The sequence below is a fragment of the Juglans microcarpa x Juglans regia genome, chromosome 1D (assembly GCF_004785595.1).
Source record: "Juglans microcarpa x Juglans regia isolate MS1-56 chromosome 1D, Jm3101_v1.0, whole genome shotgun sequence".
NCBI lineage: Eukaryota > Viridiplantae > Streptophyta > Magnoliopsida > Fagales > Juglandaceae > Juglans > Juglans microcarpa x Juglans regia.
Genome location: NC_054594.1, coordinates 25965733 through 25978981, shown reverse-complemented (window position 1 = coordinate 25978981; position 13249 = coordinate 25965733). Strand labels below are relative to the sequence as shown.

General features: G+C 37.1%; 1 protein-coding gene across 1 annotated transcript; it reads right to left on the bottom strand.

Annotated features, from left to right (window-relative positions):
- Window positions 1–9995: 9995 nt before the first annotated feature.
- LOC121236821 (pirin-like protein) lies at window positions 9996–13249 on the bottom strand. Its single transcript, XM_041133294.1, has 7 exons — window positions 12860–13249; window positions 11722–11771; window positions 11590–11628; window positions 11465–11493; window positions 11232–11294; window positions 11023–11123; window positions 9996–10567 (listed from the first exon to the last, which is right to left on the bottom strand). Exons 1-7 carry the CDS (start codon window positions 13219–13221, stop codon window positions 10084–10086), a joined length of 1128 nt encoding a protein of 375 aa, XP_040989228.1. The 5' UTR covers window positions 13222–13249; the 3' UTR covers window positions 9996–10083.

The following is a 13249-nucleotide window of genomic DNA, read 5'->3' as shown; positions in this document are numbered from 1 at the left end:
ATACTGTTATATGATGAGAACAATTATCTCGCAGTATATTAACTTGCTGAGAATGGTGAATTATGGCGCAAAGCAGTTGTTACATCACACTTGGGTTGATGAAATATGGGGTTGCAGCCTTAATTCTGATTTGTCATCCTTAGATCGAGTTCATGCACTTTTGAGAAAGGATCAGTGACTATTTTGTGCAAACGTGAATTCTATTAAAAATCGAGAGGATCTAACCTTGATAATTTTTTGGTTGAGTCAAGAAAATTACTCGTATTTTCTGCGAGGGTGGAGAATTGTGGATTTTTGTAATACTTATTTTTTGAAAGTTATTACACATTAGAATGTGCATAGAGAGAAATGGTCGTTAAACACCACTTGAGAGTTGTGGTTTAATAATTTGTTGTTGACCATGTGATTTCTTTGTACCTCACGGTATTGCTCGTCATGCACATGATACTGATGTGTTTTATAATCATTTGGCGTGATTGAAAGCATTCTTTGGTAAGCACACACATTCACCATAAATTTAGGAGTTATGGTGAAAAAAGTATATTGACAGGTTTAGATCGGCTCACTCACACGAGCGATCGCCTTTGGCGCTATAAAGAGGTAGCAAGCAAAGATGAGACACTGTGTCACTCGGTACTTGTTCAGATAGGGATAAGTTGTAAGACACAAAAGATATGTCGCCTTAGTGGAAGCTAAGATGAGGTCTAAGGACCATGCATGGTTACCCACAATCCATGTAGCCTGTAGTTTAGCCAGATGTGAGATCCTCTTTGGCGCTTTGAATAGCGAGCAAATGAAGGGACTCGGGTTTAGACGCTGAGGTAGCGACTAGACTAAGATCTGTACGGTGTATTGAGATTAGATATACGCTCTTTCTTCGGAAAGAGAAATTCACCGTAACATGTATTTCATACTACATGTGCTTTTGCGACTAACGATAGAGGTGAGTGAATGGTTTCCTGCTTCCTCACTGTGTGAGTCCTGTAGGTCATAATTGGTGACCTTAATTTATTTATACCTTTAGGAGACCTTTGACTATGTCACGAGGTTGATGTTTTAGTGTCTGCTACTTTGGCATGTTATCTATGGCCATGTATGATGCAGTCTAAAGAGGCATTACTGGGAAAGCGACTGGACTGAAACTAAATGACATGAGTGTGAAGGGAAGAGTATTTGGTAACACATCGATAATAGTGTGTACTCATTGCCAGCAAGTTATGTTGCTTTTTGGGAGTTGCAATATAGCTGTGAGTACATCATGTTTTATGGAGATTGAGCATTGCTCTGAGTCATTTGGACTCAAGAGGGATTAAAGATGCTTAGTATGATGTGACCAAATGAGTCGGAACATAACGAGACACTTTTAGGAATGTTGCTATGCTGGTCTTCTCTCGGAGAGATTTGGTATAGTGCTCCCATTTTTCTTTTACAGCTGTGCTCGATGATCGCACGGCATATTTGCCAGTATGAACAAGATTGAGAACATATTGAGGGATGCAGACCTGAGGTCTTGCCCACTATGTGTGAGTGAGAGATGTAAGAAAGGGGCACCCATAGTGGGCACCCCTTCACCTCCTCTTGGGGGTTATGAAGTGGCTCTTAAGCCACTTCATGAGGCTTGATGGCTGGCCAGCCAGGGGGTTACACTAGAGAGGCTATTTACATAGTCTCTCCCCCTCTTTGAATGACTTACTTGCATCAAGAAAAACAAGCTCTCTCTTTCTCAAAATGGTTCTCTCTAGTCCACGGCATCTAGGCTGTGGAACGTATGAGTGTTGCTCTGATATTATCATGTAGCACACTCTACCATCGATGTGAAGATCGTAGATGAACAACGACGTTAGAGAATCCGTGGAACAATCGCACTAGATCCGATATATTTCCTGTGAGAGGTAATATCGCTTCCGCTGTACATTCTGATCTAGTATTTCTAACATAAATTTTTATGTGAAATTTTTATATATAATATATATAATTATATATATTCATATATGAAATAATTTCTTATTATAATTTATAAATTATTACATAAAATGTTAATACTAAATTACTAAAAGTTTATAACTAATACTAATATTAAATATATAGTTTATAACCAATACTAATATATAACTTATAACTATACCAATAGTCTAATATTAATACTATTATATAGTCTAATATATTAATAAAAGTATAAAACATTTTTTTAAATCAGTTTTTTTTTTATAATAAACAAATTTTTAATGATAAATTGTTAAACTTATATTTTAAAAAAACCGGAAGACTGTATCGGACCGGAAACCGGTAAAACCGGAAGTATCGGTTTAGGAAGGTAACCGGTGCGTAATCGGTTTTGGAAAATACAAAATCGGTACATACCGGTTCGGTCTTAGATTTTGTCCAAAACCGGGCCGAACCGGACCGGTTACACCCATACTCACATTTATAGTTTTTTTTTTTTTCAAGATATGAGAGTGTTTTTCATAGAGTGTGATAATGAACAGTAACTGATGTATAGAATTTTTCTAACCCAAGCACATAACGAAAGAAAGTATCCGAGCAGAGCTTTCTGCCCATTAAAGGTGAAGTGATTATGTTGAAGAAGCGGTGGGACTGCTTGATGCTGGGCAGCACAGGATGAAAATGGAGACACATGACCTGAGACACGAGTTCTAGGCCATAACAGCAAAGCTTAGATCTAAGTTTTGACTAATTTGAACAATGAAAAGGGAAGAGAGAGATGATAAAGGCACACCAGAAATCGTCCCCCACCATTAATGCTCCAGATTTTCCTACCTGTAGGAGTGACGAGGACCCAACAACCAGTCTTTGAATTTCATCAGACTGCCTAGGGAAGATTTTGAGAGTTGTCAGCTGCATATCATGTGGATTGTTTTTTGATCTCGTCACACTCGAGCAATCAGTCACATTGTATCAGAGAGGATTGTTTTGTCAACGGATTTAAACACAATATAAGGATGATTTAAACCTCAATTATTTTTACAAAACTTTTCAACTCATCTCATCTGGTCATTACAATTTTTCTAAATTTTCACACAAAATAAAATAAATAAATCAACTTTTTCAAATTCTAAAAAAAAAATAATATTAAAAAAATATATTTTAATAATATTTTATTCAACTTTCAATTTTTATCTCAATTCATCTAATCTCATCTGCGAAAACAAGTGAGGTGTTGCCAAAAGCCACTGTTGCAGTTAATTTGCCAAAAACCAAATTAACTGCAAGAAGGTATAGAATACTTCTAACAATTTTCTAGTAGTTTTTAGAGTTATTATTCTTAAGATCCCTTTTTGTGCACTTGCTGTCACTGCACTTATATCAACTTATATGAATAATGTCTTTTTGTATGGGATTTAGATGAAGAAGTCTATATGACTAACAGTCTGACACCTCCACCTGGTTTTGCAAAAATAAATGATAATTGAGTTTCAAGTTAAAATAAATCACTCAATCGGTTGAAGCAGGACTCTAGGTAATAATGGTTTTCTAAATTCGCCATTGCTGCTTGCTTATGGCTTCCATCAGCCCAAATCAGATTATTCTCTTTTCAAAAATATTAAAAAAATCTATGTTGACAATATGGTCTTCACCAGTACTGATCTTCCTTCTGTTGACGCTCTTATAATGTTTCTTCAATCCCTCATTTTAGGGTCAATGATCTTGGAAATCTCAAAGAAAGTTTGCAGAAAAATAAAATTGTCCAAATGATTTTTGAAAAACTCCTCTCAGAATCAACACACATCACATGACCATAATTTTTATATTCAAGAAAATTTACCTGTTTATTCAAACCAAGTGCGTATCATACAATTTCTCTAAAAGTTTTGAAGGCCAACTTATTGTGACTTATAAGCATGTAACGCTCTTGATTAATCAAGAACAGTACTTTCTTCTTCCACTCATGTACCCCAGAACTCACTCAAAGAAGCAAGAAGAAACAGAAGTCACACATACAAGCAAGACCAGAATGAAGTAAGAATCACAGAATGATGATCAAATGCAAGGTTTCATGATGAACCTTGACAGGGAATTTTCGAGGAATTCAATTCCCAACCTCCCAAATTTTAAAACTATAGACGTCAAAAAATGCTCTTACATGCACCAACCATCTGCTTTTATACTTGCAGTATGGGAAGACTAAAACGCTACATGTATACCGTAAAACGTAACCCAAAGTTCTTAACATCAAAACTCACTGTTTCATTAAACGGTTTTTACCAATTACAGATACACACAAAACACACCACATCACTAACTTAGACTCCTTATCCCCAAAACTCCCCGTATTGCAACCGCCATCTTCCCCTTCTATTATTTCTGTTAAATTTATTATTCCTTCTTCACTTCCTTCCTTCAATTCCTCTTCCTCCCTTCACAGCCTTGCCCCCAGCACCCGTGACAATCCCCACCTCTTCAAGGCCTTGCCCCTAAGGCATCCGTGACAATTTCACAAAAATGTCCCCACCAAGTGAGGGTATGAGTTCTTGAGATTCCATAGCAACTCCCAGTAATTGTCTTCCATAGCAGCCCCAACCCACTTAACTAACACCTCAATGTAAGCTCAATCACCCACTCTCTTCATTCTTCTCTCCAGAATCTTCTCAGGTTCAGACTGAACAACTCTTTCAATATCAACTGGCGACAATGTAGGCAAAGGAAGAAATTTATTTCTTCTATAGACAAGAGACATGAAAAACATGATGAATTTTTGATGAAGAGGGCAAATCAAGTCGATATGCAACCGTACCAATCCTCTCAAGGACCTAGAAAGGTCCAAAGTATCTAAGAGATAGTTTCATGTTATGCCTTATAGCCACAGCTTTTTGCCTATAAGGCTGCAATTTAGATAAAACCCAATCCCCAACAACAAAATTTCTTTCAGTCCTCCTCCTATCGGCATAAGTCTTCATTCTATCTTGTGTTTTTTTTAAATTATCCTTCAAAAGACACAAAACTTCTTCTCGAGACTTCAAGTGTTAATCCACTGCTGCATTGGCAGTGGTACGAGGCACATAATAAAGCAACTTTGGGGGTGAAATCCCATACAACGCTTGAAAAGGTGAAACACCTATGGAAGAGTGAATAGTGGTATTGTAACACCACTCAGCCATGGGTAACCAACTGCACCAACTCCTCGGTTTAGAACTAATGTATGTCCTAAAAATGTCCTCAAATAAGCCTCCACACACTTGTTTAAAGCTTCAGTTTGACCATCAGATTGAGGATGGTAAGCTGAAGTAAATGCAAGTATAGACCCTTGTAGCTTGAACAATTCTTTTCAAAATAGGCTAGTGAATATCACATCTCTGTTAGACACTATAGTCTTGGGAATGCCATAGAGTTTAAACACCCTAGAGAAGAAAATCACAGCTACTTTGGTAGCTGTGTAAGGATGTGCCAATGGAAAAAAATGACCCATTTTGGTTAATCTATCCACTAGAGTTAGGATAACTGTCATCCCATTCGAACTTGGAAGCCCTTCAATGAAATCCTTGGCAATGTCAAGCCAAGGATTTTGAGGAATAGGTAAGGGTTGAAGTAACCCAGCTGGATAGACACTCTCATTTTCGTTGACTTGACAAATTTGACATTCTTTTACTAATTTCCTGATGTCTCACCTCATACCTGGCCAATAAAAGTCCAACTTTGCTTTTTGAAGGGTCTTGTGATACCCTACATGACCAGCGTTTGGACTATGATGAATGTGTTGTAGCACCCTTTGCTGAAATGGTGACCCAGGTACTATTATCAGCTTGCCCTTTCTGAGAAGAAGGCTTTGCAGTAAAGAAAATCTCTTGGAAACTTGTTTGTCTTGCTGCAAAACATTAACCAAGTCAGTACGTTCAACAGAAAGAGAGTAGCTTTGTTTCAACTCATCTAACCATAAAGGTGTAGGAAATGAAATTAAAGCCAATGTAGCTGACTCCTTTTCCATTTTTCTTGAAACTGCATCAACCACTTTATTATCCATGCTCTTCTTATATTCTACTCGAAAATCATAGCCCATAAGCTTTGAAATCCACTTCTGCTGAGTCACAGTAGCCACTTTTTGTTCCAACAAAAATTTCAAAGTTTGTTGGTTAGCTTTAATTCTAAAAGTTTGACCAAGTAGATAATGCCTCCACTTGCCCACTGTACACATCAAGGTCAAGAATTCTTTTTCATAGGTGGATGGATAAAAGTAAAGTTTTGCCTTTTAAAGCCTTGGTAAAGAAGGCTATTGGATGCCCTTTTTGCATCAAGACAACTCTCAATCCCACACCCGATGCATCACACTCAATAGTAAATTCTTTGGTAAAGTCTGGCAACTTTAAAACTAGAGGCTGAGCTACTGCATTATTCAAATTGTGAAAGGCTTCTTCAACTTCTTTAGACCACACAAATGAATTCTTCTTCAACATAAGTGTTAAAGGAGCAGCTATAGAATCATAACCCCTTATGAACTTTCTATAATAGCCAGTAAGGCCCAACAAACCTTTCAATGCTTTTATATTTTTAGGAACTAGCCACTCCATCATAGCAACTATTTTAGTAGGGTCAGCTTTAACCCCTTCTACAGAAATAATATGGCCAAGATAATCTACCTCAGTCACTCCAAAACGACACTTAGATTTCTTAGCAAAGAGAGTATGCTGATGTGGAACATATAAGACTGTTGTCAAGTGTGTAAGGTGTTTTTTCAAGTCTTTGCTATAAACCAGAATATCATAAAAAAAAAAAACTAACACAAATTTTCTAAGATATGGTTTAAAGACATGGTTCATTCATCCTTGAAAAGTGACAGGTGCATTGGTAAGTCCAAATGACATTACCAAGAACTCATAATGACCCTTATGAGTTCTAAATGCTATTTTAGGGATGTCTTCCTCTTTCACCCTAATTTGATGATAGCCCGGCCTTAAATCAAGCTTTGAAAAGTATTTTGCTCTACACAACTTATCAAGAAGTTCATCAATGATAGGAATTGGAAATTTATCTTTAAAGGTTTCTTAGTTGAGAGCTCTGTAATCCATACACGTTCTCCATGTGCCATCAGCATTTTTAACAAAAAGAACAGCTGAGGAAAATGGGCTTTGACTAGGTCTAATCACCCTATTATTCAACAAGTCATGTACAATTTTTCAATCTCTGATTTCTGATAATGAGGATGCCTACAAGGCCTCACTAACACTGGAGTAGAACCATTCTTCAATACAACTTGATGATCAAAAGTCCGAGGTGGAGGTAACCCCACTGGTTCTTCAAAAATAGTCTTAAACTGCTGCAAAATCTTCTCAACCTTTGGTTGTATCTCTCTCTTATCTTCCCTTTCCTGTACTGCTACTAACTGTAAAAACCAGCATTGTCTCCTCACAAAAGAGGACTTTAACAGATTCATCCCAGCTTCCACCTCAACTTTTCCAGAAACTAGGCCTTGTAATAACAACTTCTTGTCACCTACCTAAAACTCCATAGACATGTTGGCAAAGTCCCATTTAGTGGAACCTAATGTCTTAAGCCATTGAACTCCAAGAACAATGTCACATCCTCCTAAGTTCAGGACATGAAATGGAATTATGAACATAGAACCTTGAATGTTAACAGCTTCCACACAACTTCCTTGACTGATAATCTTTGCTCCATTTGCAACTTGAACTTGCAATCCCACATCCTTCTCCACTTTCAATTTAGCTGCCTCTACTACTAATGGATCTAAGAAGTTATGAGTACTTCCAGAATCCACCAGAATTTCCACAGTAAAAGACCCAATTCTGCCAACAGCTTCATGGCATTGCTATTAACACAACCAGAAATGGCATGTATGGACACCTCAAGAATTTCAGAATCTTGTGAACTCACTTCTTGAGATACAGATGAACTTTTTTTTTTTTTGTTTTGCGCAATTCATGGAAGACTGAATTGAGGAAAAACTTATGAATATACCAGCTACAAGAAACTCATGATAGTCAATATGGGCCCCGACCACCCGACAATGCATGGTCACTGGTTCTTCCTTTAACTCAGCACTGTCTTCCTCATTTTCTTCACTATCAGCTTGCAAAACATACGCCTTAGGACTTTTACAAGTGTGATTGAGATTCCATTTCTCATCACAATGATAACACAATCCCTTTTTTCTATTTTCATCCATATGAGAAGAAGTCACTTTCCTCACAGGTGCCACACTCCTCTACCCTTTATTGGCTAAATTCCCTATATGATCCATAGACCATTTATCAACATAATTCATATTTTGCCTCCAAGACCTCCTCGAGTTCAACACATACTCCTCTTGAATTTTCGCCAATCCAAAAGCAGCCGCTAGATTTAGTGGATTAAACATTTTCACCGGCAAACAAATCTCATCTTTTAATCCATTGACAAAGCAACTAAGCTTATGCCTTTCAGACAACCCTTTCAACCTATTGGCCACAGCTTCAAACTGAGATGTATACAAACTAACATAACTAGTTTGTTTAAGTCTAGTTAATGCCTCCATTGGGTCATCATATGCTGATGGCCCAAACCTGACTTGCATTGCCACAACTAAAGACTCCCAAGAATTAAACTGCCCAGAGTCTAAGGCATTTTGGTACCACACCAATGCCTCACCATCTATACGATGCGATGCCACCATTAACTTTTGATGAAATGATACTTGATAAAAATCAAAGTACCGATTGGCCTTAAAGATCCAACCAGTAGGATTAATACCACTAAAACGTGGAAAATCCAATCTAAAACCCCTATGAACAACAACCCTCTCCTCATGACTTCTAGGCTCATTAGACCTCTCTTTATCTCTTTGAGAATTGACATTAACAGCTTCAACTAAAGATCGTAACATATTTGAAACTTATCTAACCTTTCTGCCATGCCATTAATGGCTTGTTGATGATGCTCCAATTGTTTCTGAATCATTTCTTATTGTCTTTGGGATCCATCCTGCTGGCCCTTCAAGGCTGCACGTGTATCCTCTGCCACCAAGAATCTCCGTTGCAAGGATCGACTACTACTAATACCACTTGTAACGTTCTTGATTAATCAAGAACAATACTTTCTTCTTCCACTCACGTAAACCAGAACTCATTCAAAGAATCAAGAAGAAACAAAACTCACATGTACAAGCAAGAACATAATGAAGTAAGAATTACAACACAAAATGATGATCAAATGCAAGGTTCCATGATGAACCTTGACAGAGAATTTCGAGAAATTCCCAACCTCCCAACTTTTAGAACTATAGACGTCAAAAAGTGCTCTTACATGCATCAACCATCTGCTTTTATACTTGCAGTATGGTGAAAAAGACTAAAACGCTACATATACAATGTAAAACGCAACCCAAAGTTCTTAACACCAAAACTCACTGTTTCATTAAATGGTTTCTACCGATTACAAAAACACACAAAACGCACTGTATCACTAACTCAGACTCCTTATCCCCAAAACTCCCCTATTGCAACTACCATCTTCCCCCTTCTATTATTTTTGTTAAATCTGTTATTCCTTCTTCACTTCCTTCCTTCAATTCCTCTTCCTCCCTTCACAGCCTTGCCCCCAATTCCCGTGACAAAGCACTATTTGAAGGCTCCAAATAAAACACTAGAAAGAGTTCAAAATTCTCACCCCTGTTCTATTATTACTTTTTAATAGTATTAACACTCTTAAAATCTCTTTCGACTAATACCCATAATTTGGTGAATCACCTATTGAACATTCATAGATCTTATGAATTCTGGACATCATCCAACCGGTCCATATATTTAATAAAGCATTAAGAATTGATACAATCAAAGTTTGTGCATAAAACGCATAAATATACAAACTGCTTATGTCCAGGAATAATAGGCAAATTGTCATAGAAATTACACCATCTTAACTTACGATGATCATTCCATGAGGTATGTTTTTATTAATGCTAAATAAATGTAATAGGATCCAATGTATGTTTATTATCTCTCACTCTATACACTAAAAATTTGGGAAGAAACTCTAGGGAATCCAAATCCAAGAACCCATAATAAATTCATGAAATTGCTTTTTGAAGGCAATTGTTCCAACACTTTAATGATCAGATAGGTTTCTTTTTTCAACTCATTGAGATCTCCAGGTCCTGGCCAGTTCAAACCCATTTTTGAAATGTTTGAAGTCCTCAAGAGTCCTATTGATTTCAGCTTGTGTGTTCATCACAAAAGGCCCGTACTTAGCCATTGGTTCATTAAGCGGCTGCCCTCCAAGCGACACAAATCTCAAATTATTTGAAGACCTGTTCCACACGCTTAGACCGTCTCCAGGACCCAGAACCAGGAGATTGTGAGCTGCCACGGGTGCCGAGTTTGGGGAGCCAAAGACCCCTTCTCCTTCAATTATATACACAAAGGAATTCCATGATTCTGGGATACTTTGATGCAGTTCAGCTCCGGGTTTTAGAGTGAAATCCAGATACATTGTTGGAGTTAGGGTGTGAACCGGAGATCGGACTCCCATGGATTCTCCTGCTATAACTCGGACCTCAACCCCATCTTCCTCTGCCCTTTCTATATTCTCGCTTAGGAGTTCTTGATAACTTGGTTCAATCCTGAAAATTGAGTCTTCAATCGTTTAGAAAACTGGCAAAGCAGTGAAGCATTCAGTATTCAATTTTTTTGGGGGCCATGAATCTATAATAGGAAGTATGGGATACCCAGAAAGAATTCAAACTACTTCAAGTGGGGGAAAATCATATTTGAATATTGCAGGAATCAAAGACAACCTGTGACGTTTGCTAAACATGGATAATTACCAATTAAAATACTCTTGACACAGAAATCAAGTAGCATGTTTTGATGAAAATCCTACACTTTCAGAAGTTTCCAAACTTAAAAGAGTGATTAAGTCATAGCTATTAGCACTTAACATGGCTTGAAGTTGTACTTGTAACCCACATCAATAGAGAAGTTGGCCATGGGGCTAATGAACATAGAAACGAGTGATTCATAACTTGAAAATTTATTAAAAAACAATGTCAATGGCAATGGAAAGAAGAGTTCTTACATTTTATATTTGGAGGATAAATTGATCCAAAGCTGTAAACCGGTTGTAAGTCCTCCTGTAGGCATTTCAGAGTGGACGATCCCTCTACCTGCTGTCATCCACTGCACAAAAATGGTATGAAATATAGATGAGTGTCACAAGATCAAGTTTACCAATCATTTTTTATCTAGTTTTTCAAAAGACAATAGATTGCAACTGAATTGCCTTGCCTGCACATCACCGGTTTGAATTGTCCCCTTGTTGCCCGCAAAATCTTGATGGGTAATGGCTCCCTAAAATGGGTAAAAATCAGAATTTTGTTTTTATTCTAGTCATAGGAATACACAGTTACCATAAGATTGCAGGGTTGGATCAGGGTGGGACAATGACAAAGAACTGAATAGATTCCAAAAATCCAAACTTTACTTTCTTAACTGTTCAACCTTTAATTTGCCAAAGTTACCTGGAACATGTATGTGACAGTCTCAAAACCTGTAAAAGAAAACTCACATCAAATATAGGCAAATTAGCACACATGAAAAATAATATAAAACCAATGAGGTTGATTATTTGGTATGAATGCAGAACCTCTGTGTGGATGATCATGAAATCCCCCAGGAGGAGTCACTGCAAGATCAAACAGCCCACAACCTCAATACCATATGTATCAATCAAAGGCAAACTTACACTTGGGCAAGAACAGTTTAGAACCAAGTGTACCTGAGAAGTGATCCAACAGCAAAAAGGGATCCAAAGACCTCAATTCCCTCCTGAGAATAAAATTCCCAACGAAAAATCTCAAAATATAGCTAATACCAGACGACAAAAGCCAGGAACAGGATGACCATGAACCAAAATCGAATATTTACTCAAAAGAATCAATTCCCAGAGGCCAAAAAGTGATGAAAACTGATAGAAAATATAAATAAAATAGAAATAGAGATAGAGAAGAGATAGGAAGAAAGAACGATGGCTACATCTTTCTTATTATCAAATGCGATTGAATACAACACATAAATCTCTATTTATAGGAAAATTACATTGTTATCAGATAAAGTAAATATCTTGATCATTATGAAAATTAAATCAAGATAATATCAATTATCAAATCAAATTCTTGACTTTGATATTCCATCTCCTAAACTCAAGGTGGAAAATGTTGAAATTTTGAAATTTGAGTGTAGTCTTCATATTTGCTAATTGATTGCTGATAAGATGATGAAAGTGGTGTTGGTGATGAACTGACTGCCAGCTGGATCATCAAATCTAAAGATGTAGGCAAACAATGGGATGATAATGGGCCAAAGCCAATAAAAAGCTAATAATAGGCTGAAAGATTGAGCCGACAATGCGGTACATATGGCCTTAGTCAATTATAGGACCAAAATCAAAAGGTAAAAAATAGATCTAGAGCTTCAAACAATACTCACAACAGAGCATGATCCAATAAATAAGGTTCACAACTAACAAAGATATTTAAAAAATATTGATTTTAGACTAAATATAGTTGAAGTGAGATGAAAATTTTGTTACTTATCCAAAAAAAAAAATTTCAAAGATAAAGCTAGCAGAAGAGTTTTAAAAGAAATAATCTACGGGATCAAGTCTGGCGTTAGCTAAAATCTCCCCTACCATGATAACAAATATAAATAAAATAGAAATAAAGATGGAGAAGAGGAAGAAAGATTGATAGCTGTAACTTTCTTATTCTCAAATGTGATTAAATAAATCAATAAAATATTAAATCAAATTCTTAAGTTTGATATTATCTCCCAAAAAAACAAGAACCCAGCAAAATCGAGTGATAGAACTTTGTAGAGAAAACAAAAAGAAATGTGTCAAAGAAATGCAAGAATACCTTCCAATGGATCTCCTAACAACAGCACCATCACCCTCAGGTTGTTCTGTGGCCAAAACCGTCTTGACCACCAATCTGGGCGTCTCAAAAGAAGGAGCTTTACCTGTTTCAGACATGCTGCTTCGGATGAAGACAGGGGCTCTGACATGGTTGGGTCTGGTCTTTGCTGGCTTTGCGTGGAACAGTAGCTTGGGGCTTATTGCCCTTACGAGCATCATCCTTATGCTTGTATTAGGTATGTATGCCTTTCTATGTCGTATAGAGGGAGTGCCTTTCTTTGTCTGAATAGGAAGTGTGGAAGATAAGAAGAAATGAAATGATGGGGGAAGACGGAGGTGATTTGGAGAGTTGGGTTCTGACATGAGGAACTCAGAGGCGTGGGATAATATT